General features: G+C 38.9%; 1 protein-coding gene across 5 annotated transcripts in view; it reads left to right on the top strand.

Annotated features, from left to right (window-relative positions):
- The window catches only part of PHF21A (PHD finger protein 21A), a 132,300-nt gene that overhangs the window by 40,257 nt on the left and 73,601 nt on the right, over nt 1–18,442 (top strand). For all 5 annotated transcript variants that reach the window (XM_083602143.1, XM_083602145.1, XM_083602141.1 and 2 more), the window contains exons 2-5: nt 2,025–2,066; nt 3,058–3,215; nt 9,005–9,037; nt 9,736–9,801. In XM_083602143.1, the coding sequence (XP_083458269.1) occupies nt 3,162–3,215; nt 9,005–9,037; nt 9,736–9,801 (153 nt within the window). In that variant the 5' untranslated portion in view covers nt 2,025–2,066; nt 3,058–3,161. The remainder of the gene's footprint in view (nt 1–2,024; nt 2,067–3,057; nt 3,216–9,004; nt 9,038–9,735; nt 9,802–18,442) is intronic.

Below are 18,442 nucleotides of genomic sequence, written 5' to 3'. Positions count from 1 at the left end.
GACCACAAAGGTCATCTAGTTCAATCCCCTGCAATGCAGGAATCTTTTGCCCAACGTGAGGCTCGAACCCACAAACCTGAGATTAAGAGTCTCATGCTCTACTGACTGAGCTATATGATTTAGTTTGTTGTCTTTCTGTAAGGTGCATAAATTGTTTGCCATATGTGATACATATGTTTTCTGCATAAACTCCACGCAGTTACAGTATCTGTGTCCCCTCTAACTACATAAACCACGACAGGAAGGGGTTGTCAGGTGCCTGAGCCAGCACTGTGCCCCAAGAGTCTGACTGCATTCATTCAAATTCATACCCGACCCTTTAATCTAGTTATCAGGGCAGTTTGCATAAAATAAAGTACAAAAAAATTAAACATGCACACAGTAAAGCTGAAAGCAGATCTGTAAAGCAGCACAAGAAAAAAGTTTCAAGTCTGAAGCTACCTGGCAAATCTGTCTTTGGAGCTTTCCAGAGCTGGGGTGCTACCACTTCAAAACCCTTTCTCTATCAACCCACTAGACTGCAGATGGTGGAGGAACTCTGAGAAGTCCCAAACTTTAAACGACAAGACCAACATCTTGATTGGGGTCTAGAAACCTGCAATTGTGTGGTAGAAGATTTGCTGCAGGGAGAGATAAGCAAGTTTGAGACAGTGTGGAGCTCCACAGTCCAGCTGCTTTCCTGCTCTTGTGCACATGAGCTTCCTCAAGTCTCTCACATTTTTGTAGGGTGGAAAAAAATGAGAAGCATATAAGCTATACCCATATGACATAATGCTTATGTGATAAGATAGTCAAGAAACAAAGTGTTGGTGTCTGTTGAGAATACTATGCACCCATGTCTGTTGGTTTAAATTGTGGATTTTTTAAATTTTATATTAGGTGGTTCCAATTCACTGTTCTCTAGATCTTGGGTAGAAATTGCCACTGTAGGGAAGGCTATGTTGCCTTCCCTGAAGTCATTGGGTAATCTCAAAGATTGCAGTATTTTCTTCCTGTTGTATTTGTTTGTTTTTAAATGGTACTGGCTTTGTTCAGAATCTGAGTTATGGAGAAATAAAAGTCCAAACCAGCAAGTAGAGTCAATGAACAGTAAGCACACAAAATATCATTAAGAATAACTGTTTGTGGTCTTTATTTAGCATCTTACGTTCTCATGCAGATAGGTCCTTAACTTTGAATGTAGGAGCAATAGAAATTTAACTCCCTTTTTTTGATGTTGGCTATTTCAAACTATGAGTAGTACTTGTGGGGTGGAGGCTGTGGTCTTAAATACAGTACTATGCCTATACATGGTCCCTAGCAATGCCAGGACCCAAGCTCCATTTAGTTTTCCTACCTGGATGCTTTTCAAACAGGCAGAGCAGACAGGCACAGCAGCCAGGACAACCATGGAGCAGGCAAGCTGTTTTGTTGTCATCTGGTCCAAGCTCTACATTTGTTTCTACACTGCCATTTTGTCTGCCATTTGCTTGGCTGGAGAGATGTCCCAGGCATATTGTAACTGAATACACCCCCCAATTCTGACATCTGCTGGCTGGGAAGCCTTTTAGCCAGGCCAACATGGGTGGCATCTCTCCAAAGGGAGGAGTTGCCTTTTGGAAACTGCTTTAAGTGTGCCACAAGGCCAAGTGTCAGCCTAATGTTTGGAGGATAGGTAGGATCTTAAGGGTGTGGTTGTGGCAGGTTTTGTGCAGCCTAGGATAATTGGTAGACATTTGGCCTTTTAGGTGTTTTTTTCCTTCTTGGGATTCTGATTCTGATTTAATTTAGTTTTAATAAACATACAAGAATGAGGGAGATTGAATAGTTTCTACTTCACATCATTTTTGTCCATTTGGCAAAGGAATTTGAACTCCTTTCTGGTTTAGCACAGACTGTAATAGAGCTTTTCCTTGATATATTAAACTTACTTCTCTCTTTTTTCTGACTTGCCATAATTTCTTTAAAAATATTTGTTTGCCAGTCTGAATGCATTTTTTGTTAACTGTACTATCTGCTGATTCCTCCTTGTTTCTTTTTTGTAGGGGGGAAACAGAGCTGAAGAGAATACTTGTTTTCCAAAACTGGTAAGCTATTTTCTTTCTCCCCTCCCCCTTCTTTGGTTATGTTGAACTTCTAGTCAGAATAAACGTTTTGTTTAGTGAAATCCCTAAAATAAGCAATGAAGATTTATTGTGTAAAATGTTCATTTCTTATTCTAGTGTTTTAGATAAGGGACTTGAAGCACTTTCTGTCACATTCATGTCAAACTTGACCAAATAAATCAAAACATGATAGGTACAATGTTCATTATTACAGTCGATTTGCAACTTGTGTGCATTTAACCAGCATGTAGTTACACAAATTGAACACATGCTTCCAGGGCCCTGGGAAGTTCTCACGCAGGCTTTGTGAGGTTCCTGCAAAATATTGTGGGAGCTTCCCAGAGCCAGTGCAAGAGCCTTCAAAGCCTTGTGGAGTGTTTGTGTGTGTGGTAAGGCCCGCTTAGTGTGACGGCTCCAGAAAGGTTTTGTGGGGGTGGTTCCTGGGTTGTTCTGGCTATATGCAATTTTGGCTCCATGTACAATCCCCAGAACCTAACCCCACTCAAGTTTCAAGCCAACTGTATAGTTTTGTTTTGTTTTTAGTTAACTGATTTGTATGACCTGCTGAGCATTTTGATTTTGAAAGTCGTTCTAACTGCCTTATAAATTAGATGTAAGAAGAGCTGTTCCTGTTAATCTACTCATTCAATGCCATTTTATTTGCACAAAGTACACTGATATTGATATACATCTGCCTAATTGCTACTTGTGAATGTATATATTGCCTGTTCTCATTTGTGTAATTTAATAAATCACTGTGAAATTAAGTTGCTTGGTCAAACTTGCTTCTGAATTAACATGTAGTTCTTAGCTCTTGAGCTTTTTAACACAGATATGCTGCAAGGGGATCCACTGTGTTGGGCACGTGCCCTCCATTACAAAGCCTTGAGATAAAAGACAAGAATCTTGTACAATATATGACAAGTTGATGTCCCCACCCCCTTTCCTGATAAAAGTAACACATATTTTGCAGCTGCAGCGTAAAGAACAGAATATTTCCTTTACTCTGAAGCAAGTGTCTGAAGGTGGTGGGGATTTAGTAACCTCAACAGCTCAAGAAAGTGGAGAAGGTAGAGAATGGAGTTGCAGACTCTACAGGAGGCTCTGAAAGTGGAAATTCAGGTTCACCAGGTAAATTGCGTTCTCTGCCTTGTGTATCTTACTTGAAATAGTAAAAGGGCTTGTTCGACTTCAGAAGTTCAGACCAAATACTAATAGTTGCTTGATTCTTAAGTTCTGGTGTGCTTGTAAGTATCATGCTATAGTGCATATTTTATCTGTTTTAATTTATTGACTTCATAGCCCACCATATATTGTGAGCTCAAAGTGGTTTTCATCCGCTTTCCCCAGACACGACGCAAATACTTCTGTCCCCATGGTGCTTATAGTTGGAATAATTTGGATAATTAAAAGCTTAGGGTATAAGAGAGCTAGAAGAAATTAAAAATTACAATTCATAAAGATAAAAAAGTGATTAAAGGGCTTAGTTGTATTTGTTGTCCCAATATATTCTAGTCTCTCTAACTCATAGTTTTCTCTATTAGCTGAACTCACAATCCAAGTTTTCTCAAAGTTTGAGAAACAGAGCAAGCATACAACAAACGGGCCCTTTGGATTAGCAGCAACAGGTCTTACAATCTTTCTCCTCCCTTTCAGCTCATAAATTTCAACTATTGAATCTGAATTTATCATCTCCAATCCTTATACAACATTAAAAAGAAAAAGAAATATGGACTATATTGACTTCATTTCGTTTATGAATTGTTTTCCATGAACAACACCCTGAAGAACAGAAACTTCACTTACAAATGTCAACTTTACAAACATATATAAAATCCAAAATAAAGCCTTCACTTAAAAGGCTTATGGGGGGCGGGGGGAGTAAGATCTTCCATAGTCACCAAGAAGATAACAGAGATGGTGCTTGTCTGATATTACTGAGAGGGCATTCTAGTGGGTAGGTAGGTGTTGCTAAAATGATTTCACAGGAAGTTTTGTATAGAACTTTTGAAAATAGTAAATACAGCATGTTTGTAGATGAAAGAGTGTGTTTTTTATTTATTTATTAAAAAATTGAGTCTTATTCGTGTTTGGATTTTCAGAGCTCTAAGGACATAATCCTACTAAATTAACAAGCTTTTCCTCTGAAGAAACACCTTTAAGACAGTTCTTATAACTTTAGAAAAGAGCCATTAGAACCAACCTGGCCTACATTTATTATCAGGACCTGGGCAGTTGAGCTGTGAGGAACATTTTCAGCTGTGTCAATTGGGTTTTCGGTGAACCCCCAGCATAGGTTAGGTAAGATTGCTATAGTCTATAGGGGTTCTAGGTTCCCTCCAGGATCTAATTCTGGCTGAGTCCCAATTTTAAGTGTTTGTAGCAGGTGTGGAACAGTAAGGACAGATGAGAGAATTCTGTGAACTGACCGTCTTGCTGTCTACTATCTCCCTGCCTGAGCTGGTGTGAAATTAGAGACCAATTCAAGTGTTGAGGATCCTCTAAGCAATGCCAAGGCTTAGGGTGGTGGTTTATTATTTTCAAGGTGGTGGTGGTGTTGTGTTGTGGTGGTGGTTAGGATTTGCTTTCCCTGAGTTATCCCAAAGCAATTTGCAATATAATAAAAACATATATAAAACAATTACCGGTATATGTATAAAAACAGTTAAAGCAATTGCATATGTAACACATTAAAAACAACAACATCAATTATAAATATAAAAACAGTCTCAAAAAATAGCACATACATAAAAACAATTCAGATCCAGTACAGTTACCAACTGGGATAAATATCTCTATTTAAAAGTATTGTTGAAAGAGCCACTGAAAAGGCAATAAGAGAAGGTGTCTGCCTGATATACAATAGCTTTAACTGCCATCCTCACAATTGTGGTTTGTTGAAACATGGCAACAGCCTATACATGTTATAGGCTACATTCCAGATTTATTTTTTTAAAAGATGATATGCTTCTCATATGTGCTGCATAGCATGGCAGGACAGAACCTCAAGCAAAGATATACTCTGAATTTTCTGTCTTCCAGTGTGAACAGTTCATTCAGTGCTGATGACCGTGTTGAAAATATATTATAAGCCAGTGGATCAGTTATATTTTACACTGGGTATATTTCAAAGTGGTTTACTTCTAGATTTCAACATGGTTAACTCTAAACAATAGATGGCAGGCATGGTTTACTTATTGTACAGTGTACTTGTTTTAAGATCTCAAGTTTGACAATTTCCAACCTGTTTCTAATGTGAAAGCAATAAACCAGCCTCTATTTCTGTGTTACTTGCTAGTAGGTTCAATTTTTGTGGAACTTTTATGTAATTTAAGCAAGAGCTCAGTACAAAAATAACTTGAACAGAATCTAACATAGCACTAAATGAACATTCCACCAGTGCAAGAATTTTTCCTTGCACAGTGGGACATTCAACCCCTCTCCTCCTCCCTACGCTGTGGAGAACATTTATGCACATGGAAACTTGCAAATTGCTCAGAAAGTGCACAGTCCTACACCCCAGATGGAGCAGGTGAGGCCCACTAAGGTCAGTGGGAACTAGTCACAAGTAAATTTGTATAGATGTTTGTAATTGTGAAAGATCCATCAGACTTGGGATATTCATTGAGCATATTTTATAGCAAATAATCTTTGCTAGACAGATCCCGTCATTGATTGCATTGTTTGCATAGACATTGCTAACAACATTGTGGGTATCTGTGAATGTAAATTCAACTGCACAGTCAACTTTATCCTCTCAGACCTGAGTTCTTTTCAGACTAAATCAAAGCTCTTGTAGACAATTATGACACCATTTTCTAACATTAAGGTAGATGCTGTGGGTTTGTACATAAATAAATATTTCTCTCATGTAGTTGACCAGCTCACTGGTAACACTGACTCATATGCAGACTGAGAAAAATGGTTGTGTGGAATTATTTACAGAAGTGAGACATTTACGACAAAACAAAATATGGAGAACAGTTCTTCACAAGTTGTGCATGGCTTGCCCTTATGCAGGACATGTAAATATAAAGGCCAACAGCTCTTGCCTTCAGATTACCAAACCATGTCAAACTTGTCCAGGATAATCTCTTAAGAGTTTGAGTTTGCATTTGAAGTAGTAGAATTAGCACTGAAATAACAAGTTCTTTGGGAGATGTAGTTGATGGATCTTTCACATAGTTGCAATCATATACACGTTTATTTGGGACTAGGTGCATTTGAACTCTATGGGATTATCTGGTTTGTATGTGCTGTATGAGACTATCGTGTCAGTGATCTGCAAGCTTTCATATATGCAGATATAGCTGGAACTGAAATATTTTGATTCTATATATAGAGTCTTCAAAAAACAGACCATTTTCAGGGAGCAACAAATGTATGCGTCTGAAAACACTTATCCACCGATTATATGGTTTGTCAGGTCAGCTTGATTGTGTCAGTCATCATCTCCAACTGGAGATCAGCACTACAAAGCTGATAGCACTAACTATGTGATTGTCTTTTATGCATAGTTCCAGCTCAGTAACCAAGGCAATACATATAGCTCTGGATACTGGATATAGTTAAACAGCATGTGAAAGCCTCAGTCTTTCACATGTATACAACTCTTGCTGGGTTGAATCCATGACTTTGCTTGCACAAACGTAAGCACCACTCAGGTACAGGTTGTGGGTGTGGCACTCATTCCCTCACATCATGACATTGCACACAATTTGGAAAAGCCTGACTGTCCTGGGGCAGTTTTCCAGTGGGCACGAGAGGCTGTGGGATGGGGAGACAACTCCCTGCCCCGGTAAACGAATATTGGAAGCATTTCCACTCATGTGGAGGCAAGTATTGGGTCTAAGTCTTTACGTATAGGTTTATGTACTGCCCCCACCCCAGCTAAGGGGTGATAGTCACACATGTGATAGTTAAGTCTTTATTGACAAGAGAAGCGTTTACAGCAGCTTCCACAGTACTCCAGGTACACATGTGCTTTTAGCCTCTAGGCAGTTGCCCACATGTCTGGGCCCTGTGGAGCGTTGCAACAACAGTGGGACCATGTACTCCACTGCCCCGCTGGCTTATATACACTTCTCTGAAGGGTTGCACACACATAACCTGAGACATCTCCTGCATGGAAGTCGTTGTGTCTCTTCCCTCTTCAAGTTCCTCCTGTTTCTAGGAGACAATGGCATAGAGGATGGTGAGGCCTGATCAGCCTCTTCCTCCACCTCTGGCAGGTCCTGTGTCGCCGCCCCCCCCCCCCCGTTCATCCCTAACAGCCATGCTCCTTCTTCTCCCCCCCCCCCATGCTCTGGCTCCTGCCTCATGAGTGGCACTGAACCGCATAATTGCTGACACCCTCTCCTAGGTCAGTCTCCTCCCCCCTTGCTTTGGCCACACACTCATCAGAGCGCTGTCAGCCCTTGACAGAATAATAAACAGAGTTCACATGCTCATTGCCATTTTTGATCCCTTAGCATCTTTGTCACTTTCAAACAAGAAAGATGGATAGGAACGAAAAAAGAAAGAAAGAAAGCTGCAAATCTTCTAACAAGTGACTGTGGGGTGATGAAAAATGCATCTCAGGTTTATTTTCTCCATTCCTGCAATTCTGGCAATTCAGAGTTTGTGTCCCTCTAAATTCAAATTATTAACCTACAAAAGAAAGTATTCTTAAATACATCAAAAGCAAATTTTGACAGACTTCGCTCACCCCAGAATTAGAATAACTTCAGCATTAAATAGTTGTGGGAATGTAATGGTCAATACCTTTCTGCTTTAAAGCACAAGCCTCTCCTTTGAATTCAATGGTACCTATGTTCTTTGCATGAAAGTGTGTTCTGTCAGGCGAGACATGAGGAGACTATTATAGATAGTGCATTTCTGCTTCCAAAAACTACTCTCTCTGTGTGCTCATGTGTTGGGGAGAGGTAACCAAATAGGACATCAATTCCCCCCGCCCCCCAGCAGTATACCATTTTATTTAGAATGATGTTGTCGTGCTGCTCATATAGAGTGAAAGTATTGTTGGGAACTGTGGGAAAGATCACTAAATCCTCATATAGTGCAAAATTGTTTACTAGTGCCAATTTAATTAATTTTGATAGATCAAACACATATTCTATATGTATTAACCTAGCAGATTTATAGCGCTATGAGAAGTTAATTTATCTATTCAAGCCATTATCTCCTGTAATTTAGCTGGATTACACAGTTTAATTCTCAAGCAAGCCTTTTAAAATCACTGAATAAGCTTCGTATCAAGACCAAGGATCAAGTGGTCAGAAGGAATATTTCTAATGTGCTCTCCCAGATGTGACAAACATCCTATGCCACTTGGTTTTTATACTGACTCTTTAAAAATATCAAGAAGTACCCAGAGAAGCAGAATACCTGAGGAATTTATTAGGTTCTTTGGAGATTATTTTTTTTGTGTGTGAGGCGGGAAACTTAACCTGAAGTCCCAGTTCTTACAGAATCACTGTTTTCATTTATTTGTAAAACACCAAAAAACTAGGTGCTTTTGCTAACACCAGTAACAAGCCCCTGCTTTCTGACTTACAATTTAAGTATTGAAAAGTAGCGCAAGGGATGCAGCAAAGTTTGTTCTTTGACTTCTGTCCCTCAAACGAGACCATGTGAAGGCAATTCTGTAGTTTTTTATTACAGTATATAGATAGCTTTTTTTTACAACCGAACTGATTGTCTGTGTTGCTTTTTATATTAGTTTAAGATTGTAGTTTTAGTTTAGCTTACCCAGCTTTATCCCTAGTAGCAGCATATTTAAACATGTGAATAAGGGTGGCAGAAATAAGCAACACCTTTTATGAAAAATCCAGTTTTAGTCAAGGAGCACTGTATAGGTTTTGCTTGCAGAACTTTCAGTAAAGCACATGCAATACTAATACCACTGTCTTCTATTTTAGAAACTGGTTGCCCAAATGAAGCAGGATCCACAGGTAAATATGTTTTGTCCACACTCTTCATTCCTGAAGTCAGAATACAAACATTCCTCTTGTTGCATTTTTCACAAAGTGAAATTGAAAAGTTCATCAGATCATATATTAAGTATACAGTCTCAATATTATTTCTGACAGTGTTTTGTTCACAAAAAGATTATTAAAAACCATATCATGAGGAAGGTAGTGGTTTGTTTATTTAGTTCACCAAAATTGTAACATTGAAGGCGCATTCATTTTCTTTCACCTCATGTATACTATTGACACATTCTGGGGCAAAAGGTTTTAAGTGTGAAATAGCCTTTGGAGATGGGGTGGTGGTTTAATGTTAGCTGTATCTTTAAAAATAATTTCATTTTTATTTAGTGGAGCACATCACTGAAAGAAAATGTGGAGTATATTGTAGGGTACTCCTTGATGTCCTTGTTAATTAAGTCTTAAATGGCATTTCATATCTTCATGAAATACATGAAAATGCCACCCAAATGATGCTAAATATTGAAAAGAGCCATAAAACTGTAGTACCAGGCAGTTCAAATAGGCTTCACTGTTGTGCTGTTTAAGCAATCCCATTGGTTACAACCTAGAGGCGCTTTATTTATAGCATTCCTATGAGTTTTAAAGTCCTCCTACTATTCTTTATTAAGAATTGAAAGAGCTTTCTCACAGATACTTTTTTTCTCTCTCTTTCTAAACAGAATGCTGATCTGAAGAAGCAGCTTCATGAACTCCAAGCCAAAATCACAGCTTTGAGTGAGAAACAGGTAGGGAAACTGGTATATTTTTAATAGCATCTTCTAAAGATACGTCTTCTCCCAGCTACCAGGAGAACTGCTAATTTTTTTCCCATGTGTGAAAATAAGTGTGGGCATCCAACACTTTTTGGCTCTGGTTCGATGTATATAGCAAAACAAAAATAAATATTGGATGCACCAGTCATAGATAAAGTTTATCTAGTGCAATGTGGTGCTGGAAATTTGTGAGGCAGACTAATGTAGAAGTAGGAAGACATTGGACATTCGAAGTGTTGCGCATATGAAATCAACACGGTTGTTACAATGTGCCTGTCAAAATAAGATACTAGGTTTAGTTATTGAACTCCAGATGTATCTGATTCTTTTTTTAAAATCCCGCTTACTTCCGCATGGTGGGGGGTGGAAGTTGCAGTCCAACACAGCTGTGGCTGGATGCCCCCCTTTCTCTCAACTTTTCCTCCTCTGCTGGCTGTGTTGTATGCTGGGGCTCATCTGTGGCTGCGACCAGTTGCAGGTGTATTATGAGGCGTGTCTTGGGTGTGGATCAGAAGGAAAAAAGTTTTCCCTCTGGTCCACTCCCTGCCTATAAAAGCCAGCTGCGCCATGGTCCCAGCCTCAGTTCAGCTTGGGATTCCCTGCTCACTCTTTCCTTATTCTAGATGTTTGTGGGCTGCTCAATAGTATGGAAGCATGTCCCATGGGGTTGCTCTGCTGAGGAAGCCTTTGGTCACTGTATTCAGGGCCAGGCAGAATCATTTGCGTTCAGACTAATTGGGCCTGTCTGGGGGCTTCGCCTACCTCATAGCAACGGTCACAAATTATGGCAGATAAGGCATTGGGTTGGATTCTTAGCTTTAATTGAGCAAGGGTGGGCAGACCTCACCCTGCTCCACAGTACCAGGATAACCCTTTAACGGGATCCTAGGGCAGGGGGGTTAGCCCAATTTGATGTACATCATAGGGCAACCTTCAGCCTTGGTTAACCCTGCTAAGCATCTGCCAGGAGTCAGGCTAGTTGATGTTAGGATACAAAACCGATGCCGGCACCAAAAAGTTCTGACATCTGTAAAATTGTGGCCTCTTTAAATCCCAATACTGTAGTCCTGTGTTTTGTTGCAACTAATGTCATATCTGCCCCACCTTACCCATAGCTCCATTGTGCCTAGGCTTGCAGTTGAAAATCTGGTTGGTTATTGGTTGGATTCAAGGTGCTGACCATTGTTTGCCACTTTGGTTTTCATTCTGATGGAGTAGGTGATGGGGGAAGATGGGAGTGCATGACTCCTGAGGTTACCCCCAAGTGCCAAATTGTGGTTTTGCATTGTGCCTTTTAAATATTTAACAATGGTTCAGTTTAGAACAAAAGTTCTAAATGTGCATGTGCATTATAGGCTAAGAGGGAATTTCTAATGAAGTTCCATTTCTGACTTGAGCCAGTAGAAGACACAAATAAATGTCTTGTGACCTTTTGTAAATTGTATTTCCTCGTGCTTTCCCACCTAAGATATTTGTCATGGCCATTTTGAGAGTTATACCAAGTGTCATGTACAGATTTTTATTTTTTTGTGCTGAATATAACTACTGCTTTTGCATTGTGAATGGTGGTACTTTACTTTTTAACTGTGTTGGCATATGGCTGGGGCATAGGTTTAATTATTTCTGTGCAGAAAGCCTTTGTGAATCGAGCTGCTGTTTAGAAAAGGTAGTTAGGAGTACTTACTATTTATTTCCAAGCTGGTGCACTAGAATTATAGGTAACATTACTGTGGAGTTGCAGCTGTTTATACGCTGTGGGGAGGTTGTTCATAATGTAATACAATTATTTATATAGTATCCCATCTTTAATGATAATGATCCTTCCAAGGCAGCTAACTACTACTACTACTACTACTACTAATAATAATACAATAATAGCATTACCATTAGATGACAGTAAACCTTACCAGCTCATCAAGATCTGTCCCACAGGGCAGTTGGTGCCAAGTGACCCTGTGCAGGAGGAGGGGACTGCTCAGTTGGAACAGGCTGCAATGTTACCTTTGCTTCCCTCCCTCCCTGTCCTGTTCCTTCCCCATTTTCCCCTAATGAGGGTGAACTGAGTCTCCATGCACCAGTGGAATTGGGAGAACCTATGCACATCAAATCACTGTGTATTGGAATCAGCTTCACCTTCTCTCAGTATTCAAAGAGTTCTGAACCCCTCCAACACTGTTTTTACTTTCGGCCTCCCAGATGCTGGAAGAATCAAACATAATAGTGTAACAGATCTTCTACCTTTCCATTGATGCAAGATACAATGGTTGCATTCGGGAAAGAGGTATTTAAAACAAACTTTCCTCGCTACTAGAGTTGTTGAGCAGTGGAATAACATTTTATGGAAGGCAGTGAAATCTCCTTGTATGAATGTTCTTAAGAAATGTGTGAACAGTCATCTGTGGAAAACTGCTTTGACATAGAATCGCTTATAACAGGGCAGAGGGTAGCCCATAGTGCTCACTGGGTGAAGTTCAACTCTATTGTATTGCAGTAGTGGAGGGAAAATCCAATAGTGTTACTTTCCTACCTGCTCTCCCCCACTCCCCACACTGTAAACCACTGCCTGTTTATCTTACCAAAAACTTAATATCCTCGGTATGAAGTAAAATATTAAATTAAGGCACTCCCAAGTGTTTACCAATGCCCATGACTATACTAGATCTTTCTCCCTGGGGGTTCAGATATTGAAAGCTCAGAAGCAGAGGGGGGAAGACAACAAGATAATGTCTTTATTGAGAAGTGGAGCCTTTTTATAATGTACAGGAATAATAAGGTACAGGATAATGTAAACCCATTTGTGTTCCTTGGAACACTGTGATATTAATTTATTATGGTTGATTTTTGTATGGAAATCTGTACATAGATACTCCATAACGAAGTTTTTAACTAAAGTATGCTCTCTCACATTCAGTTCAACCTAGCGCATGTGGTGGTGCACTGATGGGGACAAAATCCACTGTAGTTCTACATTGTGGTTAAACTTCCTAGTTACAGGAGATGGAGCTCAAGCAGGCATCATGTTTCTTTTTAAAGAACTGATTTCAACAATTTCTGCTGCTTACTACTTGAAAAGTAACTGAATCAAGCTGGGTCATGGTCACTGTGGCCTGAATCCAATACTGTCAGCATTAACTTTGTTTTTATTTTAAAAGAGGTTGAAATGAGATGGAACATGGTTAAAAGCAGAATGGCAAACACTTTACCTCATGGAATCCTACACATCATAACGTTATGCTGATATGTCTGCCACTTCAGTCTCTGTCCTAATTTTCTTCAGTAAAGGTTGTTTTGTTTCTTAATTCTGTGTCATGAACTATGCTAGTCCCTAGGAAACAGCCAGCAAGAATTGGCTAACATTCTTTCTGAGACTTTAAAGAGGCAGCAGCTTTAACTTGTGTTTCTGAATAATTACCAGGTCCCTAAAATGCAACCGAGTGTTCCAGTGAATGAATGATCAGAATGTTAGCAACTAGTTGTGAATTGAAGGCAAATCTAGTCAGTTACTTAAAAGTTTTTAAGGTTAATATTGGTGATTCGTTCTCTGAAGTTGGCATAATAATGTGTGTGTCAGTAAATTCTTTAGCTGGTGCAGAGGGCCCCTGATTGTTTCAGGGCAAGTTTGATGCAATGCCAATAGATGAGTCATATTAACTTACCAATTCATATGTTGAGCCAGGGAGAGAAGGCTGTATATTGATGGAGAGGCTGTGGTATTAGGTGGAGCAAATTTTGTATAAAGCTTGGTTTTCTGGCCTGATTTGACAGTCTTTTTAAAGGTCATGTAAGAGGAAAATTAAAAACTTAATATTGCTGTGCAGAAATAGATTATAATGGGTAGTAGCTGCTAGTTCTTTCTTCTTACAAAAGTGTTTTCTGGATAAATCACAAGTGTTCTGTACATAGGGGAGAAGCATAATTTGGCTATTGTGATGAATTTTTATCTTTTCATTGAGTTGCAGTTTCTAGTATTTTTGTAAGAGCTGTTTTAAAAAGTGATTAGCTTGCAAATAACATGCAGATATTACCATGCAGCCAGCGTAGAAACACAAGCGGTTGGCATCTTAACAACATTTACCTTTTATCAAGCAAGACTCATGAAGAGGGACAGTCCTCACTCTGCCTGTCCAGTGCCCACTGTGTCTGCCCATGCTGGTTGTGGAAGACAAGACTTTTCTTCCACCACAACTAGCGTGGAAATCTTGTGGCTTGGCAGAGAAGGGATGGAGTGATCTGAACTCATCCACCAGCCTGCTCACTTGGCTGCATGGAATTCCGTGCATTTGCCTATGACTAGCAGGCTACTTTTTTAAATACAAGGCTGATAATAGTAAATGCTCAGCTTGCTAAATACGCTTACTTAAGCTTTGGAACTTCTCCTATACTGACAGCGTGTCACTTAGGAAATGTGCACTTCAGTGTCAGAAGCTGCAAACCAGCTTTAGATCATACTGCAGGATTATTTTTGAGGTACTGTTAAATATCAAAGCAGTCAAGTTTTCAATCCCGGGGGGAGGGAGGACCTGAAGGAAGATGAAAACTGTTATTAGGATCGTCATTCCTAACTTTCAAAACTTTATTGTATTTTGAGATGGCCTACTTTAAGTGTGAAACAAGATGGTGGGTTAGGAATTTTAATAACTTTACAACAATATAGTGCACAGTACGCTTTGAGATAGGAAGTCTTCCTCTTTAGTAGATAAAGTTATGTAACTAGAGCAGTTTTGTTTACCGTCCCTTTGAATTTCTAAATATCTGCTGCTGACACGAACAGCAAAAAATTCATGTTTATATAGAAAGTGTTTTCTGATGGGCGCTCTTTGTTTTTATATTATGTTTTTATACTATAGGGCCCCAATCTTATGCACTCTTACTTCGGAATAAGCTCTATGAAATTCAGGGGAACTTAACTCAGAATACACATTCACAGGATGAGACTGTAAATTGCAAGATTAATCCTTTTACAGGGGAGTGAAGTATGTGTTTATGTCATCCACTGAACCAAATTCTTGTGTGCGCCTCTCTTCCCCGTTTTCAGAATGCATTTCGAAACTTAAGTGCTCCTTGCTATAGTAAATGTGATTACCCTTCCGCTGCCTTCCTGAAAGAATAGATTTTTCAGGCAACAATACTTAAAGTACTAGCTAGAGGGAGGCATTACTCCCAGTTACAACTGTAGCAAGAATAAGGAAACACTGAAGTAAGCCATTCTCCCTCCCTCCCCCACTCTGTGATTTCTAACACAGAACAAAAACACAGTAGGAGTTTTTTTTGGGGGGGCAGGGATAGTGACAGTTCCATACTGCAAAACACCTCAACGCAATAAAGGAATTTACTCGCCTATCTTGTTTCTTGCTTTTCTGGCTGTATATGTGACTGTATATGGTACAAGCTGGACTGGACAAGCGATACGTTTATGTAGCAACAACTTTGAGATTTGATACCGGTGCATAATGGCCACCCTGGCAGGTTGGAAAGCTGATTGTAAGGGAGGTTGATTATAGGAAGTCTTTGATCCCACATCTAAATATATCTTGAGGAACAAACCAGAGCTTCCTATTCTAGTCTCCACCTACTGTTTTTGTGTTTAATATTAGAAAAATGTTCAGAATTGAAGTAGATCCATAGGATTCATTCCAGGATAATAAAACCTATTCTGAATGCCAGTATGCAGAATTTATTTTTGCTTTATTTGGGAGGAAGTAAAATATTGTGATAGAGGACTTTTACCTACAACGCCGCTTCCTTTGCAGGCAGTCACATACAGATAATTAATAAAAGTTAATTCTTTTAGAGAGCATATCAGTTGATTTACTTTCATTTGTGAGTCCCAGAAAACAACATTTCCCTGCCATAAGATGTATAAGAGCTCAAAAACTGCTGTCAAGTGTAAGCAGCACTTGCAATCCTCCCAGCATCATAAAGCAGGTGGCAAGGAACTTTTTTGGTTCTGGGGGTCAGGTCTTTATCTGGCTTCACCCTGCAGGCCATCTTTGGCAGGTGGGTAGGGCAGTTTACCTGTCAATCACATAATGTCACTATGATGCCACATAAAGCAGACATTGGCTCTGGCAGGGACTTGTTCCATTGAGCAGCAGTGAAGTAAAAGGGGTCTGCTTGCTGTATGTGAAGTGAAAGAAAGCAAACTCAGTTTTTTATCTGATGCTGATCCTTTTCATTTTTTTTAAAAGATATTTATTGGAGTTTTACAAAAAGAAGAAAATTACAAAATAAAAAGAAAGCAGGAAAAGAAAAAAATACAAAAAATACAAAAATACATAAAAAAGTGATAAAAAATACAGAAAAGTAGATAAAAAATAATTAAAAACAAATCAATTTTTTCATATCTTAAATTTCGTTTGCTTATTTCCCTGACCTCCTCACACCCCCTTTTTTTGTATTCCTGTTCGCATGGTTAATTCAGCAAATCCTTACCCTCTTTCTTTTATCTTAACTCTATATCTCAACATATTATAACTTTATATTTTCATCCGTTATCAATCCATTTTTACATATCCTTATTAACCTTGTTGCTAAGGCCGCTTGATTTCAATCCAACATCATTTTAACATTCATTAATTTTATAATGTTTCTGCAAATAGTCTTTAAATTTCTTCCAATCTTCTTCCACCGACTCTTCTCCCTGGTCTCGGATTCTGCCAGTCATTTCCGCCAGTTCCATATAGTCCATCACTTTCATCTGCCATTCTTCCAGGGTGGGTAAATCTTGTGTCTTCCAATACCTTGCGATGAGTATTCTTGCTGCTGTTGTAGCGTACATAAAGAAAGTTCTATCCTTCTTTGACACCAATTGGCCGACCATGCCCAGGAGAAAGGCCTCTGGTTTCTTCAGGAAGGTATATTTAAATAGCTTTTTCATTTCGTTATATATCATTTCCCAGAAAGCCTTTATCCTTGGGCACGTCCACCAAAGGTGAAAGAATGTACCTTCATTTTCTTTGCATTTCCAACATTTATTATCGGGCAAATGATAGATTTTTGCAAGCTTGACTGGTGTCATGTACTACCTGTATATCATTTTCATAATATTCTCTCTTAAGGCATTACATGCCGTAAATTTCATACCTGTGATCCACAACTGTTCCCAGTCAGCAAACATAATGTTATGTCCAACATCTTGTGCCCATTTAATCATAGCAGATTTAACCGTTTCATCCTGAGTATTCCATTTCAACAGCAAGTTATACATTCTTGAAAGTATCTTTGTTTTGGGATCTAACAGTTCTGTTTCCAATTTTGATTTTTCCACCTGGAAGCCAATTTTTTGTCCAAATTGTAAGCCTCCCTTATTTGATAATAGTGAAGCCAGTCTCGCACTTTATCTTTTAATTTCTCAAAACTCTGCAATTTCAATTTGTCTCCTTCTTGTTCCAAAATTTCCCAATATTTCGGCCATTTGGCCTCCATATTGAGCTTTTTCTGAGCCTTTGCTTCCATCGGTGACAACCACCTTGGGGTTTTATTTTCAAGTAAGTCCTTATATCTTATCCAGACATTAAACAATGCTTTCCTGACAATATGATTTTTAAATGCTTTGTGTGCTTTAACCTTGTCATACCACAAATATGCATGCCACCCAAAAACATTATTAAAACCTTCTAAATCCAAAATGTCTGTGTTCTCAAGAAGCAGCCATTCTTTCAACCAGCAGAATGCTGCTGATTCATAATAGAGTTTAAGGTCTGGCAGGGCAAATCCACCTCTTTCCTTTACATCAGTTAGTATTTTAATTTTTATTCTGGGCTTCTTGCCCTGCCAAACAAATCTAGAAATGTCTCTCTGCCACTTCTTGAAACAGTCCACTTTGTCCAAAATTTGCAATGATTGAAACAAAAATAACATTCTTGGCAATACATTCATCTTTATAACAGCAATTCGACCTAACAAGGAAAGCTTCAAATTTGACCATATTTCTAGATCCTTTTTCACTTCTGACCAACATTTCTCATAATTGTCTTTAAATAGGTTTAAGTTCTTATCGGTCATATTAACCCCCAGGTATTTTACTTTCTTAACCAATGTTAAACCTGTCTCCTTCTGAAACTTCTCTTTCTCAATCGGTGTTAAGTTTTTCTCAAGAACTTTAGTTTTTAACTTGTTCAACTTAAATCCTGCCACATGACCAAATTCTTGAATCAGTTCTAATACTCTTTTAGTACTAGATTCTGGCTCCTGTAACGTCAGTACTAAGTCATCTGCAAAAGCTTTCAATTTGTACTGTTTGGCTCTGACCTGTATACCTTTAATCAAACGGTCCCTTCTGATCATATTTAGCAAAACCTCCAGGACCGAAATAAAAAGCAATGGGGAAATTGGGCAGCCTTGTCGTGTCCCTTTCTCTATCTTAAATTCCTTTGTCACCACGTTATTAACTATTAGTTTAGCCTTTTGTTCTGAATAAATTGCACTTATACCATTTTCAAACCCTTGACCAACCCCCATCCCCTGAAGATTTTTCTTCATAAAACTCCAAGAAATATTATCAAAGGCTTTCTCCGCATCTACAAAGATTAAGACTGCTTTAGTATTAATGTTCACTTGCAACTTCTCCAAAATGTTAATTATATTCCTTGTATTGTCAGACAAGTTTCTACCT

Source organism: Podarcis filfolensis (genome assembly GCF_964270895.1).
Source record: "Podarcis filfolensis genome assembly, chromosome: 1".
Taxonomy (NCBI): Eukaryota; Metazoa; Chordata; class Lepidosauria; order Squamata; family Lacertidae; genus Podarcis; species Podarcis filfolensis.
The sequence above is the reverse complement of the archived record's forward strand: the minus strand, read 5'-3'. Positions and strand labels throughout refer to the sequence as shown.